This window comes from Pipistrellus kuhlii, unplaced genomic scaffold (assembly GCF_014108245.1).
Source record: "Pipistrellus kuhlii isolate mPipKuh1 unplaced genomic scaffold, mPipKuh1.p scaffold_m20_p_11, whole genome shotgun sequence".
Lineage (NCBI taxonomy): Eukaryota > Metazoa > Chordata > Mammalia > Chiroptera > Vespertilionidae > Pipistrellus > Pipistrellus kuhlii.
In genome coordinates this window covers 34923396-34950077 of record NW_023425416.1, presented here as the reverse complement: position 1 = coordinate 34950077, position 26682 = coordinate 34923396, and the positions used below count along the sequence as shown (strand labels likewise).

Genomic DNA, 26682 nt, shown 5'->3' with positions numbered 1-26682 from the left:
CTGAGGGAAGGGCCTGTAATTGGGCTTTTGGAGGATTTCCATCTGCCCAAAAGGAAAAAGCACGCATGCGCTTTCTTCAATATTTTCCTACAACATTATTTTTTTATTTTATAGGAGGAGTAAAAATGTAAATATTCTTTACTATTTAATTTCCATTCCATCAAATGGTTTTTCATAAGAATCTTACTTCTAGATTTATTTTTATTGTTATTTTTTAATATCCTTCCAATGATATTTTTTCTATTGATTTTTTAGAGAGTGGGAAGGGAGTGGGAGGGGGAGAGGAAAAAAGAGAGAGGGGAGAGAAGGTGGTGGAGGGGAGAGAAGAGGGATAGAGAGAAAGAGAGAGAAACATTGTTGTGAGATAGACACATTGATTGATTGGCCTCCCACAAGCTGGGGATCAAGCTGCAACCCTTCAGTGTACAGGAGGAGGCTCTGACTGTTAAGCTCTCAGGCCAGGCCAAAGAGTCTTATTTCTAAAAGAACCACTAGATTTATCCTAAGGCTCGTTGTAATATTTCTGATTTATATATGATTACCTATTCTCATTAACCAAACTCTTTATAATTCATTGTGAGAGAGGGCATTTGTCATAGTGTTCCTTTCACAGAGAGGAAATAGGGGCTTAAGCTTTTTTTTTTCATTTTTTTTTTTTTCAAGATTGTACAGCAAGCTGCTATTAGGAGCTCCAGCCCCTTAGATCCAAACTTGGGCATGAAATCCACCAACAGACACGTCATTGTATAAATTGTTTACTATTTTAACATCAAAATGTAGAAACATTTGCTAACACGACTTATAAACACCCATATTAAAAATATATCCGCTGCTTCCTTTCATAGGTTCACGTTCTTTATCTTCAGCTCTTCATTTCATAAATTAGACAGACATTTTTAAGTTTCAGTGGTCCCGTAGGTAAGTTGGGTTGCATAGCGAGGAGTCCGGAGTCCGTGGGGAACTGAACTCGCTCTGTGAGTTTATTTTCCATGCTGGGAATTTAAGTATTAATCAGCGAGCTTTCAGGGATTTCTTTCTAACATCCTTTTCTGTGTCAGATAAGAACTTCAATTCATTAACCATTGGAGGAGCCAGAGGCTTTGCTATAAGCTTTGTCTGTCTTGACTGCTCCTTGCAAATTCGGTGGGAGTGAGTGCGCGTGGTATCTATATTGTACCGGCGATTAGACTGCGATTTTGACACAATCCGGTTGCCTTTCAGACTCAACATCTCTCTCGCTTTAGGGGTTCAAGGCCATCCCAGCCTCAGTGTCCTTTCTACTACTACTTCCTAAGGGAAAAGCAGCAGATGTGATCTTGTGAAACTGGGAGGAGACTTTTTTTTTTGTATCACTTTATTTTTCTTTCCATTTCTCTATTAACCTAGCTCAGGGGGAAAAAAAAAAACCAACAACACGCAGGAAATAAAAATAAATCTTGACCCACTACTCACTGCTTTCTATGATCTGATCATTCCTAATTGAAAAACCTCAATTCCCTTAGCCATGGTCCCTGGAGTCTTTTTACTCCACTTTGGCATTAACATCACAAACAAGAGACCCTCCAGCCCCAGGCAAAGAGAACGCCCTGAATGAAAGACAGCCATCCTCTTCCCGCTGCCTTTGTAACTTGGTGGGAAAGGCTCAGTTTGGGCAAGGAGGAGGAGGAGGAGGATGATGATGATGATGATGATGATGATGGTGATGATGATATGATGATGATGATGACAGTCGCGGGAGGGGAGGGATACCAGGGTGTCTAATTACACGGTAGACCTCCCCTTCGCCACGTCCCCTCCCGGCACCCCTGCGAACCTTCCCCGCGTGCTCCTGGGTGGATCCAGGGACCCCTCTCTCTTTAAGAGAGAGCCCCCCACCACCCCCTCCCTCTGCCCCCCTCCGGGCCTCTGGGCTGGACCGAGCTTCCCCAGAGCCACGGTTGGTCCAGGCCGGCGATTGGAGCGCCTCGCACGCTGGCTCCTAGAACCGGGGGTGGGGTGTGGCGGGGTGGGGGCGGGGGGTCTGTGTGTAGTACTCGCAGCCCTGATGTCACAGGCGCAGCAAGGACATCGCAAGGAGGAGTCGGGTTACAGTGAGGATGGGCAGTGCAGCGGGCGGCCCCGGCGCACGCTCCGGCTGCCGAGGGGGATCCTGAGCCCGGGAGCCGGGAGAGGGGCCGGAGCCTGCGGGGCGCCGCTGCCGCCCGGGACGCACGCTGGGCGGGCGCTCTCCGCTCGCCGCTCCGGGGCCTTCTCCGCCGCCCGGAGCATGAACGCGCTCTGCCCCGGGAGCCAGCAGCCTTGGGTGCGAGCTGATGCTGAAGGTGCCGCGGTGGGCTCCCCGCTGTCCGATTAATGAGAAACATAATGTATTTTGGTGAGTGCCGACTCTGAGGATGGGATTCTGAAGGGGTGATCACGCTTCGTCGGTGCAGATAAGCCCCTTCCTCATTTATTATTTATTTTTTTAAAAAATCTTGGAACCGCAAGAATGGGTGACATGAAAGCTACCTCCCATGGGCACCAGGAGGACCAGGCTGGCGGTGCATGCAGCCTTCCAAGCACCCTTTGTGCTTGTGGAGTTGGGGCTCTCAGTCCTGGATGAGTTGGAGTTGGAAAGGAAGAGAGACGGGCTTGGGGGTGGCGAAACTTTGCCTGCATGTGCCTGCGTGAAGTTGGCTCTCTCAGCAGCTAGGGGAACACGGGGACACGGTGCGCCATGTGGGGAGTCAGGGGCTGACACTCTGGGATGGAAAAGTTCCTATTCCTATGCTACGGATGCTGCGGAAGCTTAGTCAGTGCCAGTGCTTCCTGGAGCGACTGGGCTTTTCCTTAATGCTGAGGCGGAGAGGGAAAAGGTTCTTTGGGGTGCTGTGGGTTGAGCAGCCGAGAACGCTCCATCCCATCCCTGTTTTCCATTTAGCCAGAGCAGCCTAGTGCAGCCTGCATCTTATGGTAAACCCTTAATCTTGCCTTGGCGGAGTTCAAGATGTGTGAGGTTTAGTGGGGTGTCGCGGGGAAGCCTCCCCGAGGTGTTCAGTGGAGCTGCCCGTGTTTCCAGAAAAAAAAAAAAAAAAACATGTTGAGGCTCACCGCTGGGCAATCAGCGGAGCGCTGTGAGCAGGCAGGGAGCTGTACCATCGCACTGTAACGCTGCAACTTGCTGCCAGGGAAGGAGGCAGAAACCCCTCCGCCGCCTCGGAAGCCACGGGATTAGAACTGAAATCGCCTCTCCTCCTCCCCGAAGTGATGCTTTCCCTCTGTGAGTTCCACCCGGCGTCATCCTCTAAGGGCATCTATCTGATATTCAAAGGTTGGTGAGAGCCGCTGGGGAGGGGTCGAGGAAGGGTTGCAGAGGCAAATGCACTGTGTGATGTCGCAGTGAGAGCTGGAAGTAGGAAGTCCAGAGTCATTTTTCAGATTAAAGAAATAGATGAATGGATGGGAGAGGGGGGGCAGTACGAGTGTCTCGGGTATTGATTTCTGTGTGTACTACGGTAAGTGCTTTTTTCTTTCTTTCCCTCTCTCTCTCTCTCTCTCTCTCTCTCTCTCTCTCTCTCTCTCTCTCTCTCTCTCTCTCTCTCTCTCTCGCCTTAGGAACATCTGTAAAAGTGTGGAAGGCACACAAGTTGCAAAAGCTGAATGCCTTTAGTTGTCTTGACGGCGGTTTTGATGCCCCTATCATGTATGTCATGTTAGAAAAGAGGCGTTAAAACTACTAAAATTGATCGGAAAGGAAACAGTCCCGACTTCGTAATCAAATATAAGCCTAATCCAGAGTTGAACACCACCCTGTTTTCAGGGGTTAATGGAGATAGTAAGCTTGTGTGTTGGCGATGAATAAAATAGCAAGTAGTGATTGCTGATCCTGAATATATTTTTGATACATGGAAAAGTTTGTAGAGATAATATGTCTTTGGGGCAAAAGAACGTTTTGGCATCTCGATGATATTTGAGGGGTTGGGGAGTAGATTGTAATTTTACTTAGAAGTTTTCAGCCCCTTGCAACAATTTATTGTGTGATGAGTGCAGTGAGGACTGTTGGTGAAATGGTCTCCGGAGTTAGCTTGTGTAATTCTCTGTACGCTAGCCCAGACGTCTTGTGAAGCAGGGTGATTCACAGGGCAATTAGTTTCACTGTGCAACGCAAGTTTTTAATAGTCCCCATTGAAATGCGATGTCCTACTCAAATGAAATGATATACTCTTTTAAGGGCGAGGCTAAAGTTGCCCTGTGTGTCACGAGCGTGGTTTGGTCTTACCATAATTCCGGCATGAGCTGTGTTTTTCTATTCCCGGAGGAAATTGTGCGGATTCAGGAATGCCGCTGCTTTCAGGTTATGCTGTGCAGCCCCTTGTTCAGGCTGAGAGAGATCAGAACTCTGAGAGCCCACCTGTCTCTTAATGAAATGCGGGGGACAAGAGCCAGGACAGGAGGCATTTAGCAATGCCACCCAGGCATGTGAAGATTCTGTAGCATTCAGATGTTTGCAAATCCTTACGACTGTGCTGATACGTACGTGTGTGTGTGTGTGTGTGTGTGTGTGTGTATACATTGATGTGTGTGCCCAACATTTTAGCTATTTCAGGTCATTTTTCAGAACCATGCTTTTTCCTTTGCCTATTACTGTCCCTTCATTTTTGAAGTGCAAAATGATTTATTAAGTCAGGGAGAACAGGGACAAAGGGGAAGCCAGGAAGCATTCTTGAGCTTTGCTGGTGATTTGTGGGATGGGGTAGAAGTGTCAGAATTCTTTTATCTGTGCCCTGATCAGGGAGTGATGGAGATCATGATGATGCTGTAACATGGGGTGAATTGATTTTCAGGTGGGATATTTACTTCCCTTATGAATAATGTAGTTTGTCAGTGTTACACAACCCCCACCCCCGGTATAACTATAGGATGATTGCCTGAGCAGACTGGCTCCGCTTCTCTGCCTCTCTCATGCCTCCTCGCCCTCTGGGACTGGGCAGTGGAGCTCTGTCCTTGGTCCGTTGGAGTCAGTTAGAATCAGTTGTCTGTGTGTGAGTTGGTAGAATATTCCCAGTTCTCGAGAACAGCTCATGTTTGGAGTGTGCTGTCTCTGACTTACATGACTAATGGACTCTTTTAATGGCTTAAGCCCCACTCTTATCTCCGACTGAGATTTCAGTGCAGTGTTTTCAATAATTGTTCATTCGCACTTACCGCGCTGTGATTGAAGAGTTTGCTGTTCAGTCACCCTGGATACCTTTGTTACTTATTCTATCGATCTTGCTTGCATTCATTACTTAGAGTTAAAAGTCAGGTCCACATGGGAGACGGAAGCCAGGAAAATCCCAGTCAGCAACCTGGTTGGGATTTACCGTAAATGCAAGGGAGAATAATAAATGCTTCCGAAGTCACCCTCTCCACTCCCATAAATATTTTACCTAGTTAAAAATTACATGTGCCAAGGGTAAATAGCCATTAAAAATGTATCCAGAAATAAAAGCAAGGCAGTTGGGAGACGTTATCCCAGATTATGGGAGAGTAGCCATGGGTGGTTGTCAGTACAACAGGCAGGAGCCGCCGGATTACAAGCTTGGCTAAAAGGAGTGTGGAGGTATGAAGGGCAGGCTCCTTGCTTGAGTGCACCCCGGTTATGTATCTCAGAGTCTGGCAGAAGGTGTCCCTGTGTCCTGTCTCCAGCTCTAAGCGCCATATGTCTGAGTCATCTCCCCCTTTGCCATCTGGTCCAGCACGTTTCTCTGCTGTTGGTGCTGTGAGTTGTCACCACTGGTCATATCCACCCCACCAAGTGTCCATGGTTGGCCAGAGGGGTGCCATGTCGAAACCCTCTGCCATCAGGAGAGAAAATGGGAGGCTGATGGCACGGGGGAAACTGTGTGGCTGAACACCAGGATGCTATCAGACCCCAAGAGAACCAGATGGAGAAACGATACAGGAAAAGATAACTCCTTCAACACATGCGGGGAGCTGGGAGACAAATGTTAGTGCTCACCCTAAATGCTACCATTAACGGCATAATAGTAGAGAAAAGGGCAAGCAACATTTAGAAAGTGAGACTGAGCTCTTCAAGTTCAGCTTGGTGTTAATTGTGGGTCAGCTGCCTGCCTGAAAATGCCCCAAGACAAATAGAAAAGATACTCAGAGGTGTGCCTGTCATAACAAGGAATACATAACTGGGGAAGCTTTTAATACAACAGCTAGACCAGATTTAGTAGGAAAATTATGGACCAGACACCTATCCCCCTGCCTATAATAAACACGATTGTACATTGTCATAGAAGGACTTCTGTTCGTCCCTGGGATGTTTAGAACATTCTTAACTCAGCATTTACACTTTGGGTTTTGGCTGGCCCATCAAGTTTCACCTCTGAAACAGGGTGTTGGAAAAAAAACAACCAAGTGGCAAGGTTATGGGGAAGGAAATGAGCAGAAACCAGCAGGCAGCAGGGGGGGAAAAAAATCCTCTTTTTTGGTGTTTTAGTGGAAACATTTAAGTTGTCCTAATTAGTTTGTGCTAAGTGACCTGTTATGGGGAATTAGGCCCACTAGAGTCTTCTAAACACTCCGGAGGTGTTTCTGTCTTACCCAAGTTCCCAGGGACAGAATCATTCAGGAAGAAAGCTGTTAGCTCAGGTTTCCCCTTTTTAAAGTTTGTGAACATTACCATTACGTTTTATAAAAGTAAAAAATGTGCAGTAAATTACTGGGGTGGGGAACGTGACAGGTGAATGCTGTTGGAAAGGATTTATGCAGGAACCTGAACTCTACTACAAGAATTTAAAAAAATAATAAAGATTTTCCCCTCAAGACTGTTCTCTATTAAATTCATTAAGGAACCAAATTCTATAGTTGATCAGTATGCCTGTAATATGGATTCACTATTCATTTACACTCTTAAGTTTTGAGCTAAAATTTACCTTTTTTTTTTTTTTTTTAAGAACCTTCTTAGTTGCTATAATTATATGGAAATGAGATGGGTTTATTTAAGGGATAAGTTCCAAAATTCATGAGATAATGACAACTTGCAAAGTTACCCTTTTGTGGGTGGTATAATTGTTCCAGAAAAACAAATGAAAAATTTAAATTAGTGGTTTCTGACTCCCATTCCAGGAGATGTGGTCACAGCTGCTTTTGACCGAAACCTCCCTTGATAAGGCGAGATAGATGTGTTGGCTTATATGTGTGTGTGTGTGTGTGTGTGTGTGTGTGTGTGTGTGTGTTTAACAGTGGATTGTTGAATAGCACCATGTTATAGAAGTACTCAAATATTATTCCTTATTCCCATCTTTTGTGTATTCCTAAATCTGTTCATATCATTTGAAAGATGAAACACAAAGTATTGATTTAATGAGATGGAAATGAAACTTTTTTTTTTTTAGCAGAGTTGGCTTTTAAGTTTAACCACCATTACATACATTAAAGGTTTTTAAAGTTAAGTCATAAGATAATGTTCAAGGCTTTCCCTGCTTAACAAAGAGTGATGTTTGTATACGAAGGAACCTATTTCTATTTGACCTTAAGATGCAATAAGATGTTTCCATTTATATTACACTATGAAAAACATGTAAAAAAAAAAACAAAAAACAAGAAAGGTCACAGTCGCTGCCCTCTCTCTCTCTCTCTTTAAAGCAACCATTGCATCTCATTTCCCACAAAGATTAGTTTTGCAACAGAATTTCACACATGATTGGTGGCATTAAGAGAAAATACAGCATAAGAAGTGGCTAGAAATATCAGAGCTTAAAGTGGTTGAGATCACGCTTGAACCAAATTGCTAGGGTTGAAAATAGGAAGACGCTTTGCTCTGTCACAGTGTTAAAATCGTTATGAAGCAGCTGGAAGTCAGCCTTCTTCAAATGTGAACTCCAGGTTTGCACAGCCTTGGAAATTGAGGATATTGCCATGAAACTCTTTCGATCCCAAAACCTGAAATGCATAGGATCCTCCATCAGAGCACTGAGTGGAGTGCATCGAACCCCTTCTCCTTATTAAACTTTTAGTTTTCTCTTCGTACCCCCCCCCCCCCCCCCCCCCCCCCCCCACTGGCAGTATCACATTTCTGAAAGTGGGGAGGAAAGAGAAAAGTAACCTGGCCAAGGTCAGGAGGAAAGGCAGCAAGCAGCAGTGTCAGGATTCGTGCTGTCTGCCCCAAAGCATCACTGTGTCTGGTGGGAGACAGAGGTTGGTGAGCCAAGTTCTTTAACGTCTGTGTCCTCAGCTCCTGGCTCAGCTCAGTGCCTGGCACATGGGCACATAGAAAGATGTGTTGAATGTGCAAAATTGAAAGGGTGTTTGGAGATCAGACAGCCAGGGAATCCACTTCCTCAGCAAGATCCTTTAAGGCTGATGTTCCCTGTGAAAGCCGGTGTGTGTGCATTGACTAGAGAAACCCTCTTACTGGAGTGACATTCGCTGCCCTTTTTAAATCTGTAAAAGCAAGGGTGAGACCTTAGAAATCAGATCTTACCATAAACGTAAGGAATTGCACCATCGTTTTTCTGCTTTTGTTTACTTCCTAATTCTTTCTTCTTAGGGCTCTGCCATGTAAAAAGAGGGCCAGATCTTTTAGAATATTAAGACCAATGTACAAAACTGCCTGAAGAATGCCTAAAATTATCATATAAAATGGTAGATTATATCTTGTATCTATTCCCCTTCATGTCACTTACTTCCCCTTAATTCACGACTTACGTTTTTCAGTATCACCTGGTTTCAGTGAATTTGTCCCAGATGTTGGCATAGCCAGGAGACTGGAACAGGCAGGAAAACCTCCTGTGTCTCATAGCCAAAATGCCCAGAGGGCCACCAGTTTCAAAGACTGCCATTTGTTAAGGCCAAAGAAAATGGACAGGATTTTGATACTGTTTGCAAGGCTTTTGTAAAATTGTTCTTCACCCTTTACCTTTTTCCTATCCATGCCTGTTGCTGATGAGGGAATGTGCTAGTGGCAAATTGCTCTGAGGATAAAAACGCAATTAACAAAGGGAAACATGCTTTGATAAACATGATCGCTTACACTTTTATAGCAATTTGTGTTTATCAAAAAGACATCAACATTCTGTGCTTCTTTTTAATGCTCAAAATGACCCATTGCAGGAGGTAGACGAAATATAATTATCACTATTTTTAGGAGAGGAATCTGAGCCTGGGATGACTGCAAGAACTTTCTCAAGGTCACAAGGCTGTTACGTGTGAAAGCCAAGATTGATTCAGTACTTCTGGGTCTTCCTTCAGTGTCTTCCCTCCCTGTAGCAGAGCACAGGAGGATATCTTATGAATGGAAGATGATCTGTAATCCTAATGCCAGAAAAAAAAAATATTCTAGCTAATAGGTAAAGAAATCCCAGACAAATGACTAGGAACTCAAATATATTTGTGTCTGACATTGTGGAATTCTCATTGATCATAGGTCTGAGCATATGTCATACTTCTACTTATTCCACCTTGATTTTTAAATCAAATAGTTAATTATAATCAGGAAAAAAAAAAAAAAAACCCACACTAATTAGAAGGCACTAAGCTGCCTCAGGCAGGACTCAGGCTTTCTCCACTGCCTCAGTTTTTCCAAGGCAATGCCAGATATTGAGGCTTGTACTAATTATATGTTATATATTCCTCCTGGCTCACTATTTAATTCAATGCTTGTAAAAAAAAAAAAAAAGAAAAAAAAAAGTCATTTGTGCTCCAAACTCTGATATCTACAGTGACACCATCACCAGTGCTTTTTTTTATTTTTTATTTTTTTTTTCAAGATGGAGTCCCAGCTTGGTCTTTATTCCACGACTGATAAAGAGGAAAAAATGGCCTCTGTTAGAATTTTAGCTGTTCCAGTTACTGGCTTTGTATCTTTGGGCAAGCCACCACACTTTTTGATATCTAGACTTTTTTTTTTTTTTTTTTTTTTTTTTTGTGTGTGTGTGAAAGGAGAATAATGATAATACGTTTCCCACAGTTCTATTTTGAGGACTAAAATATACAAGGCATATAAAAGTGCCAAGCCCCAGGAAGTACATGTTAAGCCGTCAGTAAAATTTGATTTTTTTTTCTTGCTTTTTCACTTCCTAGCCAACCAAATATACAAATGTATAAAAATAGGAAAAAAAAGTGATTATTTCTGTTGGGGCAACCAGAAAACAGGAACCATACCTGCTAACTCACGAAGAAGGACTTTAATGCAGATAATTTGCTATATGGGTGATGGAAGAGCTGAGAAGCCGCATGAGGGACAATGAGGCAGCCAAGGTTGGCAGTAGTAGGAAGCTCGAAGCTGTAAGATAGATGAGATGTCATCCCGGAGGCCAGGCCCAGGGCCTTATGGGAGGAGTTGGAACCATGGCAAGCCTAAGACACTGAAGGATGGAGGGATTCAGCTTTATGCACACAGAGAGGCAGAGAAATACCCTGGCTTTTCCCTTTCACCCACCCTCCAGTGAGCTGCTTCTGTCCCCTCATCGGCAGAACCAAGCCAATGGCCAACTGACAAGGCAGCCTGGGTAGTACATCCTGTAGGAATCGCCTCCTAGGCCAGTGGTCGGCAAACTGTGGCTCACGAGCCACATGCGGCTCTTTGGCCCCTGGAGTGTGGCTCCTCCACAAAATACCACACGCGGGCACCCACGTACAGTGCTATTGAAACTTTGTGGCCCATGCGCAGAAGTCAGTTTTTGGCTCTCAAAAGAAATTTCAATCGCTATACTGTTGATATTTGGCTCTGTTGACTAAACGAGTTTGCCAACCACTGCCCTAGGCCATCTGGAGAAAGTTCAAGAAGCAGATCTCAGGGCAAACTGACCAATGACCTGGAAGGAGATCTTACACCTGGTTGCAGGAGCACTTGAAATGAGACCGTTTCTCCATATAAACATCTCAGTGGATTGGAGAGAGGCTCTCTTGGGGGAGGTATTGGTAAGAGGAAAAGGAGTCGAGCTGAAGAGCTTTCAGCAATGCCTCGCCAGTCCTCCCAGTTCAAGTGCCTACTCTGTCACTTTCTGGTAGCGTGACCTGGGACACGTGAGTGGCTCTCTCTCTGAGTCAGCTATTCCCTCTCGACAATGGGTTTAGGAGTCTGTCTGGCAGTGAGGGTCACGAGAAGTTGAAGGCAAGCTTCATAATCTACAAAGCACCATATGAAAGGACCTTGTTAGGAGGACGTGAAAAACCAAGTGAGTTAGAAGAAGAGTGGATTTGGACAAAAATAACCATTTGGAGATAATACGTCCAGCTCTGCAGCTTAGCATTCCAGCAGAGATTTCTAGTGGCTCAGGGAAGGGAGGGAGCATTTGATCACTTCCTCCAAAAGCCCTTGATACTGTGGGGTCAAATGTACCTTTGAGGCCACTTCTAATCTGTTCCTTTGTCGCTATTCTATCTATACTAAAGAAAGGGAAATCACAGACGCAGAGGCTGTGGAGAGCAAGTGAGCTGGGCAGGAAACTCTCCACGAAGACTCTGTGGTCCATATTCCTCCCTCTGCAGCACTCTAATGGGGATGGACACCTTGAAAGCCGCAGGAGTTTATTAATATATATAGTTGTCTGGAAGGAGAGAGGGATTTGGTATCGATTTTTAGCTATGCTTCCTTGTGTTGCTGGACTTCTAAACAGTTCTCCCCTTCCTGTATGGAATGATTAGCATCCCTCTCAGAGCCCGCTCCAGAAGCCCAGCCACAGGGCATAACGTATGGCGCCCTGGTTTGGAGGCCAGGCTGCATTCACTCCGGGGCAGCATCACCCAGCATCACCCTCCCCCTGCACCATATGGAAGGCACTGCTTACCACCAGGTGTTTTAATTAGCTGCCCCAAGGAACGGCAGGCTATCACGGAGAGGGCTGTGCGCATGCTTTAGAGTTATATCTTAAGGCAACTTTAGCAGTGAACAGTTGCATTAGAAGGCAGACTCTTGTGTGTGTGTGTGTTTTCCCCTTTAAGAAATATGTTGTGTAAAATCCTAAACACAAACCTTCTGGTAAATTACTTTTTTTTTTTTTTTTTTTTTTTTTTTTTGCATCATTGCCTGATTTCCCCCTAACTTTAACATGCGCAATCACGAAGACAATGATAGCGAGAAGCCCAAAGGCATGGCATTTACCGATCTCTGTGATTTTCCAGAGAATTTTTCACCTCCCGTTGGTGGAGTGCAGTCCTGGCAACCTTGAAGATGGGTAATTTAAGCACTTTACAAAGTGCATCCTGTGCCCTAGGAGTTCTCAGCTTGCCCTTGGGTCCCTCAGGCAACAGGACCAGGGTGCCAACCCAGGCACTATGAATTGAAAGCCTGTGTTCTTTCCTTCCCAACACGCTGTTTCCCCTTAGGGCAAAGGGTCCATGGCATGTAGTCTGGGCCTGATTACAAACTGCTTATGCTGCCCCACCCTGGAGTGGAAGTTCTAGCCATGGGCTCCCCTTTTCTTTACTTGGGATCCTGTATAGGGCTGGCACCAGAAGGAGCTTTATGCTCCTCCAGTGGATTGAGGATCACCGTGGTATAGTTCTGGAAAAGATTTTTAGAACCTTTCTCAAAATGCAATGTTGGTACAAGTCCCCCGAGGATCATGTCACAATGCAGCTCTAGAGTCAGTGGGTCTCCAGTGTGGCCTGGGATTCTGCTTTCCAATAAGCTCCCAGGTGACCTTGGTGCTGCTTGCTGACCACACTTCAAGGAGTGCAGTTTTAGAGATTGCTTAGCTGAGGTCTGTGAACCGCTTCCTGCAGATATGGGAAATCAGGTCTAAGTGTCTAAACTAAATTGCTCTATTTGTAATCTGTAGCATACTGAATGGTCTATAGTTAGAGTTCCTCTTGGAGTGACAAACTATCCCATTTTGCCTGATACTGAGGGGTTTCGGGACTTTCGGTGCTGAAATGAAGGAAGCCTCATGCAGCAGCCTGGGATGAATTGGTCATACTCGTTCCAATAGATCAAAATTGAGTCCCGGGTTCAACACCGAAGACAACCAAGTTCCCCATGGAGAACTTGGGCAAGTCTCTTGATTCCCTTGAGCCTGTTTCCCTAGCTGTGGACAGGAACCATCCATGCAACTTCCTAGAATAATTGCAAGGATGGAGTTAGAAGGTGTATACTAAGTATTCCACATGCTGTTGCAGTGGTGATTCACACTAAACGTTGGCAGTGGCTATTGCCTTGAATTCAGAGACCTGACTCCGCATGCCTCTCCATGACTGAAAAGAAGAAATATCCCAAAGATCAAGTATAAGTGCTCATGGATCATCTTTATGGCACCATCACTGTACAGAGAGAGCAGCTTATAAATCACCCCCTGCCCTGAGATATGATGGGTGAACCGGGGTGAAGTCATTCTTGGTTCACTGTACTGTCTGCCTCCCCTGAATATCAATACTAATGGGTTTTGTTTGCTGTTTAGGGAAAGAAAGACCTGGCTAAGACTTAGCCACCTTGGGACGTTTTGAATTGGCCCCTCGTGTTCCTGTCAGCCTTGTTTATCCATTAGCGTCTCTCTGAGCTCTGTAACAACTTATGAGGGCAGCTGAAGCTAATGACTGTGCCTTCCATCTCCCGACCTGTCATTGTGGTAACAATCAATATTCTTAAAACAACGTGCACACACACAGACAAGGTAGCGCTATACTGAAGCCTTCACCAAATGTCGGGGGTAGGGGGCGAATCTAGAAAGACTTCTAACTCACACACTTCCTAGCACAGAGCCTGGCACATGGACACTGGAATCGTACATGTTTATTGAGTGGAATGCCAAGCCGTGGGCATCTCTCCTTGATGGACTTCCAATAGAGACCTGAGGTTCCACTTCCTCCCGCTCAGTTGGCTGGTGTTGAGTGAATGGCCTGGCAAACACATGCAAAAGGGAAACAACCAACACACAAGTCAAACCTAGCAGAGCCAATGCACTCACCTCCTGTCAAATGCCGTCCGCTCATTGGAGCACTTAGTCTGCCAAATATGTGACTTTTATGTGCAAAGCAAAGTGTTCCTTTTGTGTGTTTTATTATGACTGGTAAGTAGGGCTGCTAGGAGCAGGAAATTATGCCACAGTGGGGGTTACTGGGCCTGAACGGCTGCTGACTAGCATTTTTGACAAGAAAACAAATGAACAATGAAGCAGAAGCAGAAGCAGAAGCTACTCTTGCTCTCCTTGAGCGTAAAATACAGTTGCAGAGAGATCCCAACACAATTGCACTTTCCTGAACGATGTCCATTTTAGAGGCAAAATTGGGAGACTTCTTTGTCTCTTCCCATCTTCTTTGCTATCATTAAGCGTAGGAAGCCATCATCAAGCGTAGGAAGCCAAAGTCTCTGTTTCACAGACTGGAAAATGGAGGCCCAGGGATTAGTGAAGGCATATATCTGGCTAGTACCAATACTCAAAACTAAAAATTAAAACCACGTCTTGATGGAGTGGTGTACATTTGGACAAATTGCCCCTCGAGCATCAGCTTCCAAATCAGTAAATTGAGGTAAGGGGAATTCATCCTATGTCACAAGGCTTGAGCAATGAGACTATAGTAAGCAGCTGAGCTGGGTCAGACCTTGTGTAAAGCTTCTGAAAGCCAAAGCCCAGGAGGCTGTTCTCACCATTCAAGTAGAGCAGTGGGTGTTGGAGCAGGCAACACATGCAAAAGGGAAACGACCAACACACAAGTCAAACCCCTCTCCACTTGCACGCCAAGCAATCACCTGGCAGTGAGACCTGAGGCTGAGATCAGGGAAAGATTCCAGTTCCCATCCATAAAAGCACAAGCGCAGGAGATACAAAGTCTTACCCGTGGAATATGTAGCACCAACACCAGTGCCAGAGATGCACCCAAACCCTAACTTACAAGTAATGCTGATCACAGTGACAGCTGACTTCCCTGTGCTGGGCCATGTGTCTGATATCAGGACCCGTTCTTCCGCAGGGATTTCCTTTCTCACTGAGTTCTTTTTGGGCACAGTGTGCAATGTGCCCCATGTGGGGTGATCTTTTCTAAACTGATAATGATCAGACTTCTTTTAGGTCCATGGGAGAGGCCATGAAATCTTTCTATGCCCTCAATAGAATACTTTCTGTTTTTCAGAAAGATAATGTATGTTCAGTTTTAAACATGGAATATTCTACACAGGTAAATGGTAAAAATGAAACCTCCTACTTGTAACCTAGTGCAGTTTGTTACATTTGAGAGACTAAATCCTATGGGAGGCTGGGGAAGCGGGTGGGGGTAATGGTTGAAGATGGACAAGAGGCACAGATTTGAAGTTATAAAGTAAACTAGTAGCCCTGCGCACAAATCTGTGTGCCAGTAGCTCTCTGCGGGTCCTGGCCGCTCCGAGCCCACTGCCCAGAGGTTCTCCGAGGCCCAGAGGCCCACCCACAGCTGGGTGCAGAACACTTGCCTTGTCACTGCAGCAACAAAGCAAGCATTCTGCCAGGCTGCTCACACTGTCCACTCTCAGCAGCTGCCACCCTGGGACTGGGGGACTTTGATGGGGTTGAAAGGACTGGGTGGCACTCTCTTGTGATTATGGTTGTCACTGTTTTTTATGATGGAGTGATGGTTAATTTGCATATCACCCTTTTATTAGAGAGGATAAGTCATAGAAATATAATGTGCACATGATGACTATAGTTAATAATGACATATTGTATATTTGAGAGTTGCTAAGAGAATAGGTCTTAAAAGCCCTCCTCACAAGAAAAACAAACAAATTGAAGTTATGTACAATGATGGATATAAACTAAACTTACTGTGCTGATCATTTCTCTATATATACATATATCTAATTATTATACTCTATACCTAAAACTTATACAATATCATATATCAACTAGAGGCCTGGTGCACAGGTTCGTGCATGGGTCAGGTCACTTGGCCTGGCCAGCAATGGGGGCCGGTTGAGGCCATCTCCCCCAGTCAGAGGTGAGGGACCTTATGAGATTGGCTGGCTGGGGGAAGGACCTTGGGAAGTTGGCTGACTGCAGGAGATTGGCTCTGGGAGCATACTGACCAGCAGGATACAGCTCCTGCATGGAGTGTCTGGCCCCTGGTGGTCAGTGTGTCATAGGAACAGGTTGACCAGTTGTTTGGTTGACTGGATGTAATAGTCACTTAGGTTTATGTATATATAGATTATATCTCAATATAGTTGGAAAAAAATTATAAGGAAGGGTATATGTGCACACACCCCCTTTCTTAGCACATCATATACCCTGCTTTGAATATTGCTTTATTTAGCATATATTGGTGTTTCTTATTCTGTTTTCTTTATAGCTATATAGTATTCTAATGCCAGTACATATTTTTTATGTTATTTATTTTACTAGCCCCTTTAAAAGAAAAATAAGCTCCTTCTATTATTTTACTAATAAAAAACAACAATGAATATCATTGTGCATACGTAATTCTTTGCGCACATGGACACACATATCCAAAGGATAAATTCTTAGACATGGAATTTATGGGGCAAAGGTATTTCATTTTCATGGGTATTTCCAAAGTGCCCCATGGACATTTTTTATTGATAAATTTCTGTCATTAAAATAGTGCCTTTCAAGCTGGTGACAATTTATGTGAAAACTTCTTGGCAGGCTTCTCAGAGACTTCTCTGGCTTCTCAGAGTGGAACAAAGTGCAGAGTGAAGCAGCTGCTTGCTTTTTTGTCTTTGTGTCTTTGCTCTCCCCTCCCCTGTTTCTCTGTTTCACTTTTATTGTGCCCATTCCATGTGGATATGAGTTTCAATATTCAGAAAAAAGCAATGGTGCTGTAGAATTGAAAGATTTTCTATGCTTTAGAATGGGGATAAATACATGGAAAGAATGCATCTTGTAAATGACATCATACCCTCCTGCCTCAAAACTAGAATGTTGATCCTTGAAAGATGTCTAACTTGGTTAGATCTAAAGCCAAATATGGTTGGCAGTTTCATTTTCTTTTGCAGCCAGTGAGCATTAAAAGGTAAAAAGCACATTTGCATAATTACATATTTCAGTGTTTTTTCCTTCTATTCCTAACTGCACGACCTTAGGTTACTTTTTCACAACACATTAGGCTTAAGAATAAGCTGCAATGTCTATAGCATATCTCTGTGGTAAAAATACCACATTTATTAAAGAAAAAAAAATCCCCAAGTCATAATAATGGTCACCATTTATTGAGCTCTTTATAGACATCAACTCATTTTTCTCCCTAAAGGGATGAGATTATTTTAATGAACTAGATGTGATTCTCTATACTTTATAAAAAGAGGAAAGATGTGACCACAGGTTAAGTTTCTTGCCCAAGGTTACATAGCTTGAACCTGGTAGGCAAAGAATTCAAACCCAAGACCTTCTGATTGGACATCTTCATGGGCCAAAATTGATGTTGATGTTTTGGTGTTTTCTGTCTAGCACACCAGCTACTCTTGGGCTACATCTGATTTTTTGGTAGTAGGGGGAATTTATATAAGGTGGAAATTCTCACTTTCATGGTCCTTGCTGTTGAAGCATCTGAAGGGCAATCACAGCAATTCCTGCTAAGGTATAAATAGTACAAAGAGCCCTACCCTACAACAGGGGCTCTGAGGAGGGAGGGTGACCAGTCATCTGTTCTCTTCTGTTAAAGAGGTGGTCTCCCATACTAACTGCTACCTCTTTGAACCATCTTAGCAGGCCTAGTGCTTATAAATCAGCAAATCACTGTACTTTGTAACATACTAGTTAGGAATGCTGTGTAAAACTCACTGTCTAGTGTCCTAATTTATATCCCTTCTGTTCACTGAGCCATTGAAAGTTCTCCCCACCCTATTGAACATACACACCTTGTGTAATACACAGTAAACATTTTCATATCTACATGGTAGCTTAGGATCTCTTCTCACATCTGACATCCTTAAATTTCCAGGTGAGATAAGGGAAGATAATAGTTTGATTATTTAACCCCAATAAAGAGTCAGCATGAGTGAAGGAACTAGGCTGCCTAGAATTCAGGCTTGTTGAATCCTTCCCAGTACCATTTGGCCTCCTTAGGATTCAAGAGGGATATCTATTGGCTCAGTCTTTCTCCCAACAAATCTAAGAGATAAGTATTATTATAATTTTATAGGTGAGAAATCTGGCATTATGTTACTTTCCAGGGTTATACTGAGAGCGTGGGAGCCAGGGATTGGATTCAGGCTCATACACTGTCTATCCCTCCTCTTTGCCTCCTGGATTCAAGGTTATGGACTGCCATCCTGTGCTTTAGGGTTACTAGTAAAAGTGGGTGGATCCTGTACTTTTCAGGGTCTAAATGAATTCAAAGATTTCTCCCAGCCCTAAAAATCTCTAATCCTACAATAGCTGTGGGGATAAAAGAGTGGAAATCATTGGAGCAATAAATCACTGCAGCCAACTTGAGTCCCAAAAGCATGATCCAGTCTCCCTCATATCATTCCTCACTGTCAGCATCATTTATCTCTCACATGAACTGCTATAATTGTCTCTAATGAATTTCCTGATCTTATTCTCTCATGCTTCCAACTCAGCCAGCACTTTGCCATCCCAAGGCATAACTACAGACATGCTACGTACCTGCCAACACACACACACACACACACACACACACACACACACACACAGGGGCACCTCTAGGGGTCCTATTTTCTGGTACAGAACTTCCAAAACTCCTTCTTCAGGTGGTCAGTGCCATCCAGGTTTGGCTTCAGTTCACCTTGTAGTTTTATTTTTACAGAACTCTCTATATTTCACCCTCAGCTCTACACCACCACTCCCTGTTTCTTAACCCTTCTGAAACTGTCTCACATTGTCCTAACCTGACATGTAGCTTGTTTAGAACTCTTTGTCTCTAAAAAACTAAGCATTCATTACTTTTCACTCTTTTTTTTTTGTCTGACCTTTCAATGTTTTATATAAAAACACAATATTATGAATTCTTCAAGAAAGTCTACTGCAAAAGCCCCCTCTTCAAAAGGAAGACCATCTAATTCTTTATAAAAGAAATAAAAACCTCTTACCTGAATTGCCCTGTATGGTCTTGTCAAAACCTGTCTCAGAAAAAAACCCAAAAAAGAACCTGGAGTCTTTAAAAAGTCTCAGTTTGTATTTCCACCTCTTGATTTACTGAGTCAGAATCTTCAAAGATGGAGCCCTGGAATTAGTATTTTCAACACCCCCCCAGCTCCAAATTTAATATCTCAAGATTCTCATCCAGCTCTCCATAAATAAACCTATAAATGTAATGCTATCACACTTAAGGAACTAACAGTGAACTTGACAGAATTATACTACAATATATCTGAAAGAAGACGCATAAGTAAACTCTCCAGGAAATTACGATGAGGGAGTGTTCTGATAGGAGAGACTTACCCTAAATTAGATCATAAAACCATAATAATTAAATAATTTTGTCCTGAATGGTAGGTAATAAAAAGAAGATTAGAATATCTAACAGTAAACGTTAATATTTCTCTATACAGGGATCTAGTCTATGATAAAAATGACATGTCAGTTCATTGTTGAAACCAGGAAATATTAAATGATTTAGGTACAGCTGGATAAACAATTAGACAAATAAATACAGCGTATTTCTATTTCACTTCTTGCACCAACATAAATTCTAGATTGAACACAGATTTAAACATAAAAAATGATGCCATAAATTTATAGGAGAAAGCCAGGTGAATAAATTTATACTCTTACCATGGAAAAGGCCTTTGTAATCAGGATACAAGCCCCAAACCGTAAAGGGGACACAATAAATCTAACTGCATACAATTAGTAACTTGTATTAGGGAAAAATTCAAAAAGTAAGTTAAAAAAGAAAAATATTTATCTGAAATTTGAAAAACAGTATTTAAATAGCTATGTCAGAGAAATGGCTAATTTCTTTAATTAATAAAGAGCTCATAAGAATCAGTAAGAAAATATAAACTGCTAAAAAAATGATGACTATCAGCAAGCACATTACAAATAAAGACATATTTTGCCAGTGAAAATATAAAGCTACACTAATTTCACTCACAACACAATATAAATGAAATAATAGAGTTATATGTATATATAATTCCTTCATTTAGTGGATTGATATTTAAAAGTTGGATAACATTTTAAGAGTTGGGCATTCAGATACAGTCTTGTGCGAGAGAATAAATTTTTGCAAACTCTATACAGGTGATTTGATAATATTTAGATGTGCATATTTTATAGCAAGTACATTTTACCCTAGAAAGCTTGTTCCTTAGAACATACTGTATATTCCCCAAAAGGTCATGCATATATAAGAATGCTAGATGCAGGGTTGCTTTTTAAAACGTAAACTAGAAACAACCAAAGTGGAACACCAGTAGGAGACACAGTAAATAAAATTATGGTACATTCAACGTGTTTGAATAGTATGCGCCCACAACAAAGTAAGCATGTCTTTATGTGGTGATGAGGGAAAAAACATAGAATGCAGCAGCAGTAAAAGCAAGGCTCAGAAGAGTAAAGAGGGATCCCAAAAGACATCCCCTTGTGAATAAACATTTAAGAAGGGTTTTTGATTAGGTACTATCCTGCTATCTTCTTTCCAAAAAGAAACATAAGAAATGGTTAGCCGTTATTAGTGTTGGGCGGAACTTGTGCTTTTTAGGTCATTCTGTGCAGAAGGGATGGATGCTTCCCTAGGCCGGGCCCATGTCTGTTTTGCTCCGTGCTCAGTGCCCAGCATGGCAGAGTGCCTGGCACATCACAGGTGCTCGGTCACTGTAAGTGGAATCTGGCGCTGGAATATGAGTCACTTTTTTTTTTGTTCCCTTGTTTATATTACTCCACATTAACACAGATAAGAGATAGATTAGTGGAGAACGATTATGCATTGTAAGTAATAGCTTCCCGGGTGGTTCTGTTGCTCAGCCAGAACTGGAGAGCACGGTCGGTGCACCATCTTTTTGTCTTTGGGGAAGTGCCTTGTTCAGAAAGCAGGACATATGTCTGTAGCCAGGCGTCACTGATGCCTGTTTTTAAGTTGTAGGCTTTTCTTGCCCAGGACTGACACATGGTTTAGGTCCCCTTTGTGGTTGTCAAGTTGCCTGGCTTTAGTCCCACTTCTTGTGACAATCAGCCAAGTGACCCTGGGCATATCTCCTGACATTTGACATCTACGTCTCCATTTCCTCACAGGGTTTTTCCTGAGTGAGATAGTGCAATTGTCTCAGGGTGAGATGGTAGCAGTTTGTTATCTAGCCTGAGTGATCTAGTCCAGTGGTCGGCCAACTCATTAGTCAGCAGAGCCAAATATCAACAATACAATGATTGAAGTTTCTTTGGAGAGCCACATTTTTTAAAACTTCTTCTAATGCCACTTCTTCAAAATAGAATCGCCCAGGCTGTGGTATTTTGTGGAAGAGCCACACTCAAGGAGCCAAAGAGCCACATGTGGCTCACGAGCTGCAGTTTGCCGACCACTGATCTAGTCAGTCAATGATTACAGAAAGAATGCAGAATGAATCCATGAATGAATGAAGCCCATGCATGTAACGGGAGGCCCGAGGCAGCCACTTTTCTTCATCTCACAGCCCTGGAGGGATTTTTCATAGAAATTCATCTGGTGATTTATACCAAACTGGATACACAGGCAGGCAGTCCCCTTCCATCTACAAGGGGATCCTTGTCTCCAGGTCTAGTTCCTCAGCCATGTCACTGACCGTTGCAGGTCTGTTTCCTAGGAGGTATTCTGAGTGGTGTCATCTCTTGGGTTATTAAGCATTTCCTCTTTAATGCTCTGGCTTCCTGGATTGTTGCTGTATTTTTAAGCCTTCCTTATTTTCATTTTTGTGCCAGATTTCCCACTTAGTTTGTTGACAGCCCAATCCAGGCCAAAGCACTGGCAGAGCCAAGACCTTATCTTTAAAATACGTAGTGCGGAGAGAGAAGCCTCCATCCTACCAGAATCCCTCAGAGTTAACAAGATCGCAAGGTCCTCAAATCACACCATCTTCCTCTGCTTGCGGAATTAACAGTTTTATCTTCAAACACAACCTGGCAGAGTGGAAGATAATCTTTTTTCACTGCTGGTTGTAAAATAAGCATTGCCTCTTCTTCACATATCTTTACTAATAAAGCTTGAATGAAGACCTTTTAGCCAATGTCTAGCAAACCAGTCTTTAAATAAATATGCCTTAATGAGCAATTCATTTTTAGATGATTTTAGATTCTCATTGTTTATAAATTTTATACCTCTAGGTGTAACAGACTTGAATACTGATTTATTTATTTATTTATTTATTTATTTATTTTTGCCACCAGTAAGACCAGGATGGTTGGAACAATACCTCCTTGTTCATCCTTTCTGAATTATTAGGGGAGAGAGCAGCTCAGCGTGAATGAAACAGAGTTTCTATTTCTGTACTCAGAACGGAGACAGTATAGAGCAGTGGTTGGGAGCACAGGCAGTGAAGGCACCCGGCCATTTTATTATTAGTAGCTCCCTCACTTATATGCCATGTCCCAGGCACTGTTCTAGACACTAGAGGTACATCAGTGAACAAAACGAAGATCCTCGCTCTTGAAGAACTTACATTTTCATGGGAAGAGGCAGATATTAAACAAAAAACATGATTGATAAATCAATATTAGAATATTAAGAGGCACTATGGATGGGAAATACAGTTCAGGAGTGATGCGGCAAACTACAGGAGGGATGGGTAGCTGGCTAGAGGGGGCCTCCTCATGAAGGTCAGGCATGATTTAAATGAGTCAAATCCCTCCTCTGCCACTAACCAGCTGAGTAAGCCAGGCAGAACTTCTGACCACAGTTTCCTCACTTGTGAAGTGGGACAAATCTGTAACCCATGTTATGGTGGGAATTAACTTGGCAAACCTCGGTAATGCACCTGACCTACACAGTCGCTCTTCGAAAAGCTGTATGGTTTTTGTTGCTTGTTTTAAAAGGGCAAATCATTTTTAAATAAATATATATTTTTAAGTGGACATGTGTCATGAGGTGGTGTCACACAGGTCTTGAGCTTCTATGACCTGGGAAAAGCTTGGCTTTGTGTGTTTTTCTTGTTTTTTGTTTTATTTATTTATTTTTGTTTTGTTTTTCTGTAAACTGATACTGGGAAAGAAAATGCCACCATACTGGTTGGGTGGACATCTGAGCTTTTCTTCCTTTTACTGCTTATATTGGGGAAACCACCTGAGTCCTAACCGGAGCAGGCTTGATGGGAGGCATCAAGACCAGAAGGCAAATCCTTGTTGGGCAGGCAGAGGGTGAACCAGGACTGCACCGCCTTGGGAAACCAACCATGGAAGCCAGTTTAGAGACCTGCTGTCCAAAAGGTGTGCAAGCTCACAGAGGTATGTGGGTGGCAGAAGGAGAGAGGGGAATCTGGTAATCAAGACCAATGACACTGTAGATGTGGAGGCAATTAGCATCACTTGCAGGCTTTAGGACCTTCCATCAGTTTAGCAGTCTTTGAAACGGATTTGAAACCAGGGGGGGAAATGATCTAATCTCTTTGGTATGGGCACTGGCAAGGGAATTCAGGTCCCATCAGGGGACAGGAAGCAAAAAGAGTTTGAAGTATGAGGCATGGAACCCTAATGGGCCCCAGGAGGTAGGGGTGGGATGAGGAAAATCAAAGCAGCATCTCATAAGTCACTGTGGCCTCCTTAGCCAGGAGCTAGACTGAATTCTCAGGGCCTCCAGCAGGAGGGACCCAGGCTCCTGAATATTCAGGGTTCGGTCCCTTGGGCAGCCCTGGGCCTGCTGAATGGGTACCAGGGCATTTCCTAATGCAGAGAAACAGAAAAGGCGAGGTAAACAAAGAAGGCTTCATCACCAGGTAGTGGAAAGCATTGTTTTGCAAAGGTAAAGGGGACAGGGAGAGAGAAAATGAGGGCTGCATAACACATTTCATACAAAATATCAGTTGTACACCCACTGTGGTGTCTAAGGAAAGGTTTTATCCTGAGCCACTTGCTGGTTTGTGCAGTCACAGGGGAGGGAACGGCTATTACTGTACCTCATGTCTACAACAAACAGAGACTTATATTACTTGTCCCCCGTGGGGACCAGGGACCACCCCTGCTGTCCTATTTGTCTGCAGATATCTCTGGAACATGGACCACTATTATAGTTCAGGCATGAAATGCCAGGCTGAGCTTTGCATTCTAGGCTGATCTTTGTAAAATACAGTTGACAGGCTTTGTGTATTTATAAACACATCTTTTCCATAGAGTGTAACATTGTGCTTGCATCACTTAAAATAGTCTGAATTAATATTATTATTATTGCCAAGGAATTGAAGGATCAAAAGCATTTCACGTAAATTAGGTACTCCCAAAAATAGGATGTTCTTGTCCTTATTTTTGTTGTAAAACCTCAAAGAATCTCAAAGTACAAGGAAATTATTTCTTCATATCTAATGAGAGGGATTTTTCTGTATCTATGGAGTCTTTTTTTAGGATACATCAACTTTTGGTACTCTCTTTTGTGGGTTATTTCTTTTTATAACCATGAGAAGGACGTTTTAGCCTGTCTGAAGGATTTCACTTGACCTTTTTTTAATTCCCAATGCAATGAAATATGCAGTCTTGTTCAGATCTCTCCCATCGTGCATCAGCTCTCTGCCTGAATGTGGAAATCTTAAATTCTTTTATTGGTCCTGGGTGTTGGATTAGGCAGAAGAAGGATCAATACCTGCTGAGATCTTATACAGTAATTCTAGGCAAGCATTCCAGCAATGGAAAAGGAGAGGTGGACATTACCTTTTCCCAGGAGTATAGACCAGTGGTCGGCAAACTGCGGCTCTCGAGTCACATGCGGCTCTTTGGCCCCTGGAGCTTTTAGCATAGGCCAGCTTAGGAGTACCCTAATTAAGTTAATAACAATGTACCTACCTATATAGTTTATGTTTAAAAATTTGGCTCTCAAAAGAAATTTTAATCGTTATACTGTTATTTGGCTCTGTTGACTAATGAGTTTGCCGACCACTGGTATAGACCATACATAGCATTATATTTATGTTTGAACTCCCTTCATTAGAGAAAATTCCATTACAATTGCCTCATGATTATGAGCAATATCTTAAAAAATAAGAGAAGGACTTCTCAGCAGAGCATGTCATTCAGCATATGGGCCTACGCTGTTCATGCCCCCTCCATGGTGAGGTTCATCTTACAGGAAAAAGGTACAAATAATTGCATGGTTGCCATCTGGGATTGTTTGCTTCACCATCTGGAAGTCTTCCTGAGGCTCTCCTCTTCCTTCCTCACCAACTGCCCCCACAGAGCAGGTCTTCACATTAGATATCAGGGGGCAAACATACTGTTAATATTTGTGATTGGAAACATGTTGCTTTTACGTAGCTTTACAGCATGAAAGGGGCCTTGATGAATTTTTCAGGTTGGTATTTTCAAACTGGAGTGCGCAACAGAGTCAACCAGAGGACTTGTGAAATGCAGATCGCTGGGCTGCGTTTCCACAGCGTCTGATTCAGGAGGTCTGAGGCAGGGCCTGAGCATCTGCATGTCTCAGAAGTTCCCAGGTGATGCTGACACTGCTGGTCTAAGGCAGTGGTCAGCAAACTCATTAGTCAACAGAGCCTAATATCAATAGTACAATGATAGAAATTTCTTTTGAGAGCCAAATTTTTTAAACTTAAACTTCTCCTAATGTCACTTCTTTAAAATAGACTCACCCAGGCTGTGGTATTTTATGGAAGAGCCACATCCAAGGGGCCAAATATCTTCATGTGGCTTGCATGCCTCAGTTTACAGACCACGGGTTTAAGGGACACTCTTTAAGAACCACTATTCTAGGCCAGTGGTTCTCAACCCCTCCTGCACATGTGAATCTCTGGGGCAAGTTTAAAAAAACAAACAAACAAAAAACCAGTGCCCAGGTCACAGCCATGACTACTTTCAATTAGGTTCTCTAGGAGTGAGATGGAGACAGTATTTACTTTGAGATCTCCAGATGCCCCTCCTTGCAGAAAAATTAGAAAACCACTATTCTAGGTCCATCTTTCCCCTTATTTTTCAATGAAGAAATGCAACCAAGAGAAGTGAAAGCACTCAGGGCCGTACAGCTAGTTAGGGAGATAGTTCTTCTGATGTCTGCACCAGGGCACTTTCACTGCAAAACAGTTCTTTATCAGCATGCTGATATTTAAAATGTAGCAGCAATTGCATATCGTGACCTCTGCCTGAGAGTCGCCGGTGATCTTGTTAAAAATGTGGATTCTGTCTCAGAGGGTCTGAGAGTTTGCCTTTCTAAGAAGTCCCAGGTTTGATCCATGCAACTGCTCAAGAACACACTTTCAGTGGTGAGGTTGAAATGTACCTTTACCCAGGCCTTATCAGTTTTTTAATGCAAATACAATAGACACTGTGCCCTCAAGTACAAGATCATAGTGACTGCAAGGAAAGCTGGCATGTTTAGGCAACTATGTTAGACCAATTTTTAGCCATTACCAATTTTAAAAGCTTTTGAATAACTTTTTATTCCTTTATTCTTTGGGGAAAGAAATTTTAATACTTTTAACCTTGTTAACTTTCTGCTGAAAATAGAGTTTGAAAGTAAGAAGAAAGTAAAAATTGAATGATTTGGAGACAACTACACTCCACCATACTAACTGTCTTTGAAATGGATTCAATTCAGTTTTTCCATTCTGTCTGAATATTCCTAAATCATGCTGGGAAGTAAACACTTTAATTGTTTTAGATTTTCTTTCCTGATTTCCTATTTAGGAGAAGGTTT

General features: G+C 43.0%; 1 protein-coding gene across 5 annotated transcripts in view; it reads left to right on the top strand.

The window, feature by feature from the left end:
- Positions 1 to 26682, top strand: part of ZNF385D (zinc finger protein 385D) — a 663079-nt gene that overhangs the window by 386166 nt on the left and 250231 nt on the right. The window contains exon 1 of one of the 5 annotated variants that reach the window (XM_036431597.2): positions 1924 to 2374. The exons of 3 other annotated variants lie outside the window; for them this stretch is intronic. In XM_036431597.2, coding sequence (XP_036287490.1) covers positions 2353 to 2374 — 22 coding nt within the window. In that variant the 5' untranslated portion in view covers positions 1924 to 2352. Of the gene's footprint in view, positions 1 to 1923; positions 2375 to 2892; positions 3311 to 26682 lie in introns of those variants that run through there. One more of the 5 variants, XM_036431596.2, reaches the window with a different exon arrangement.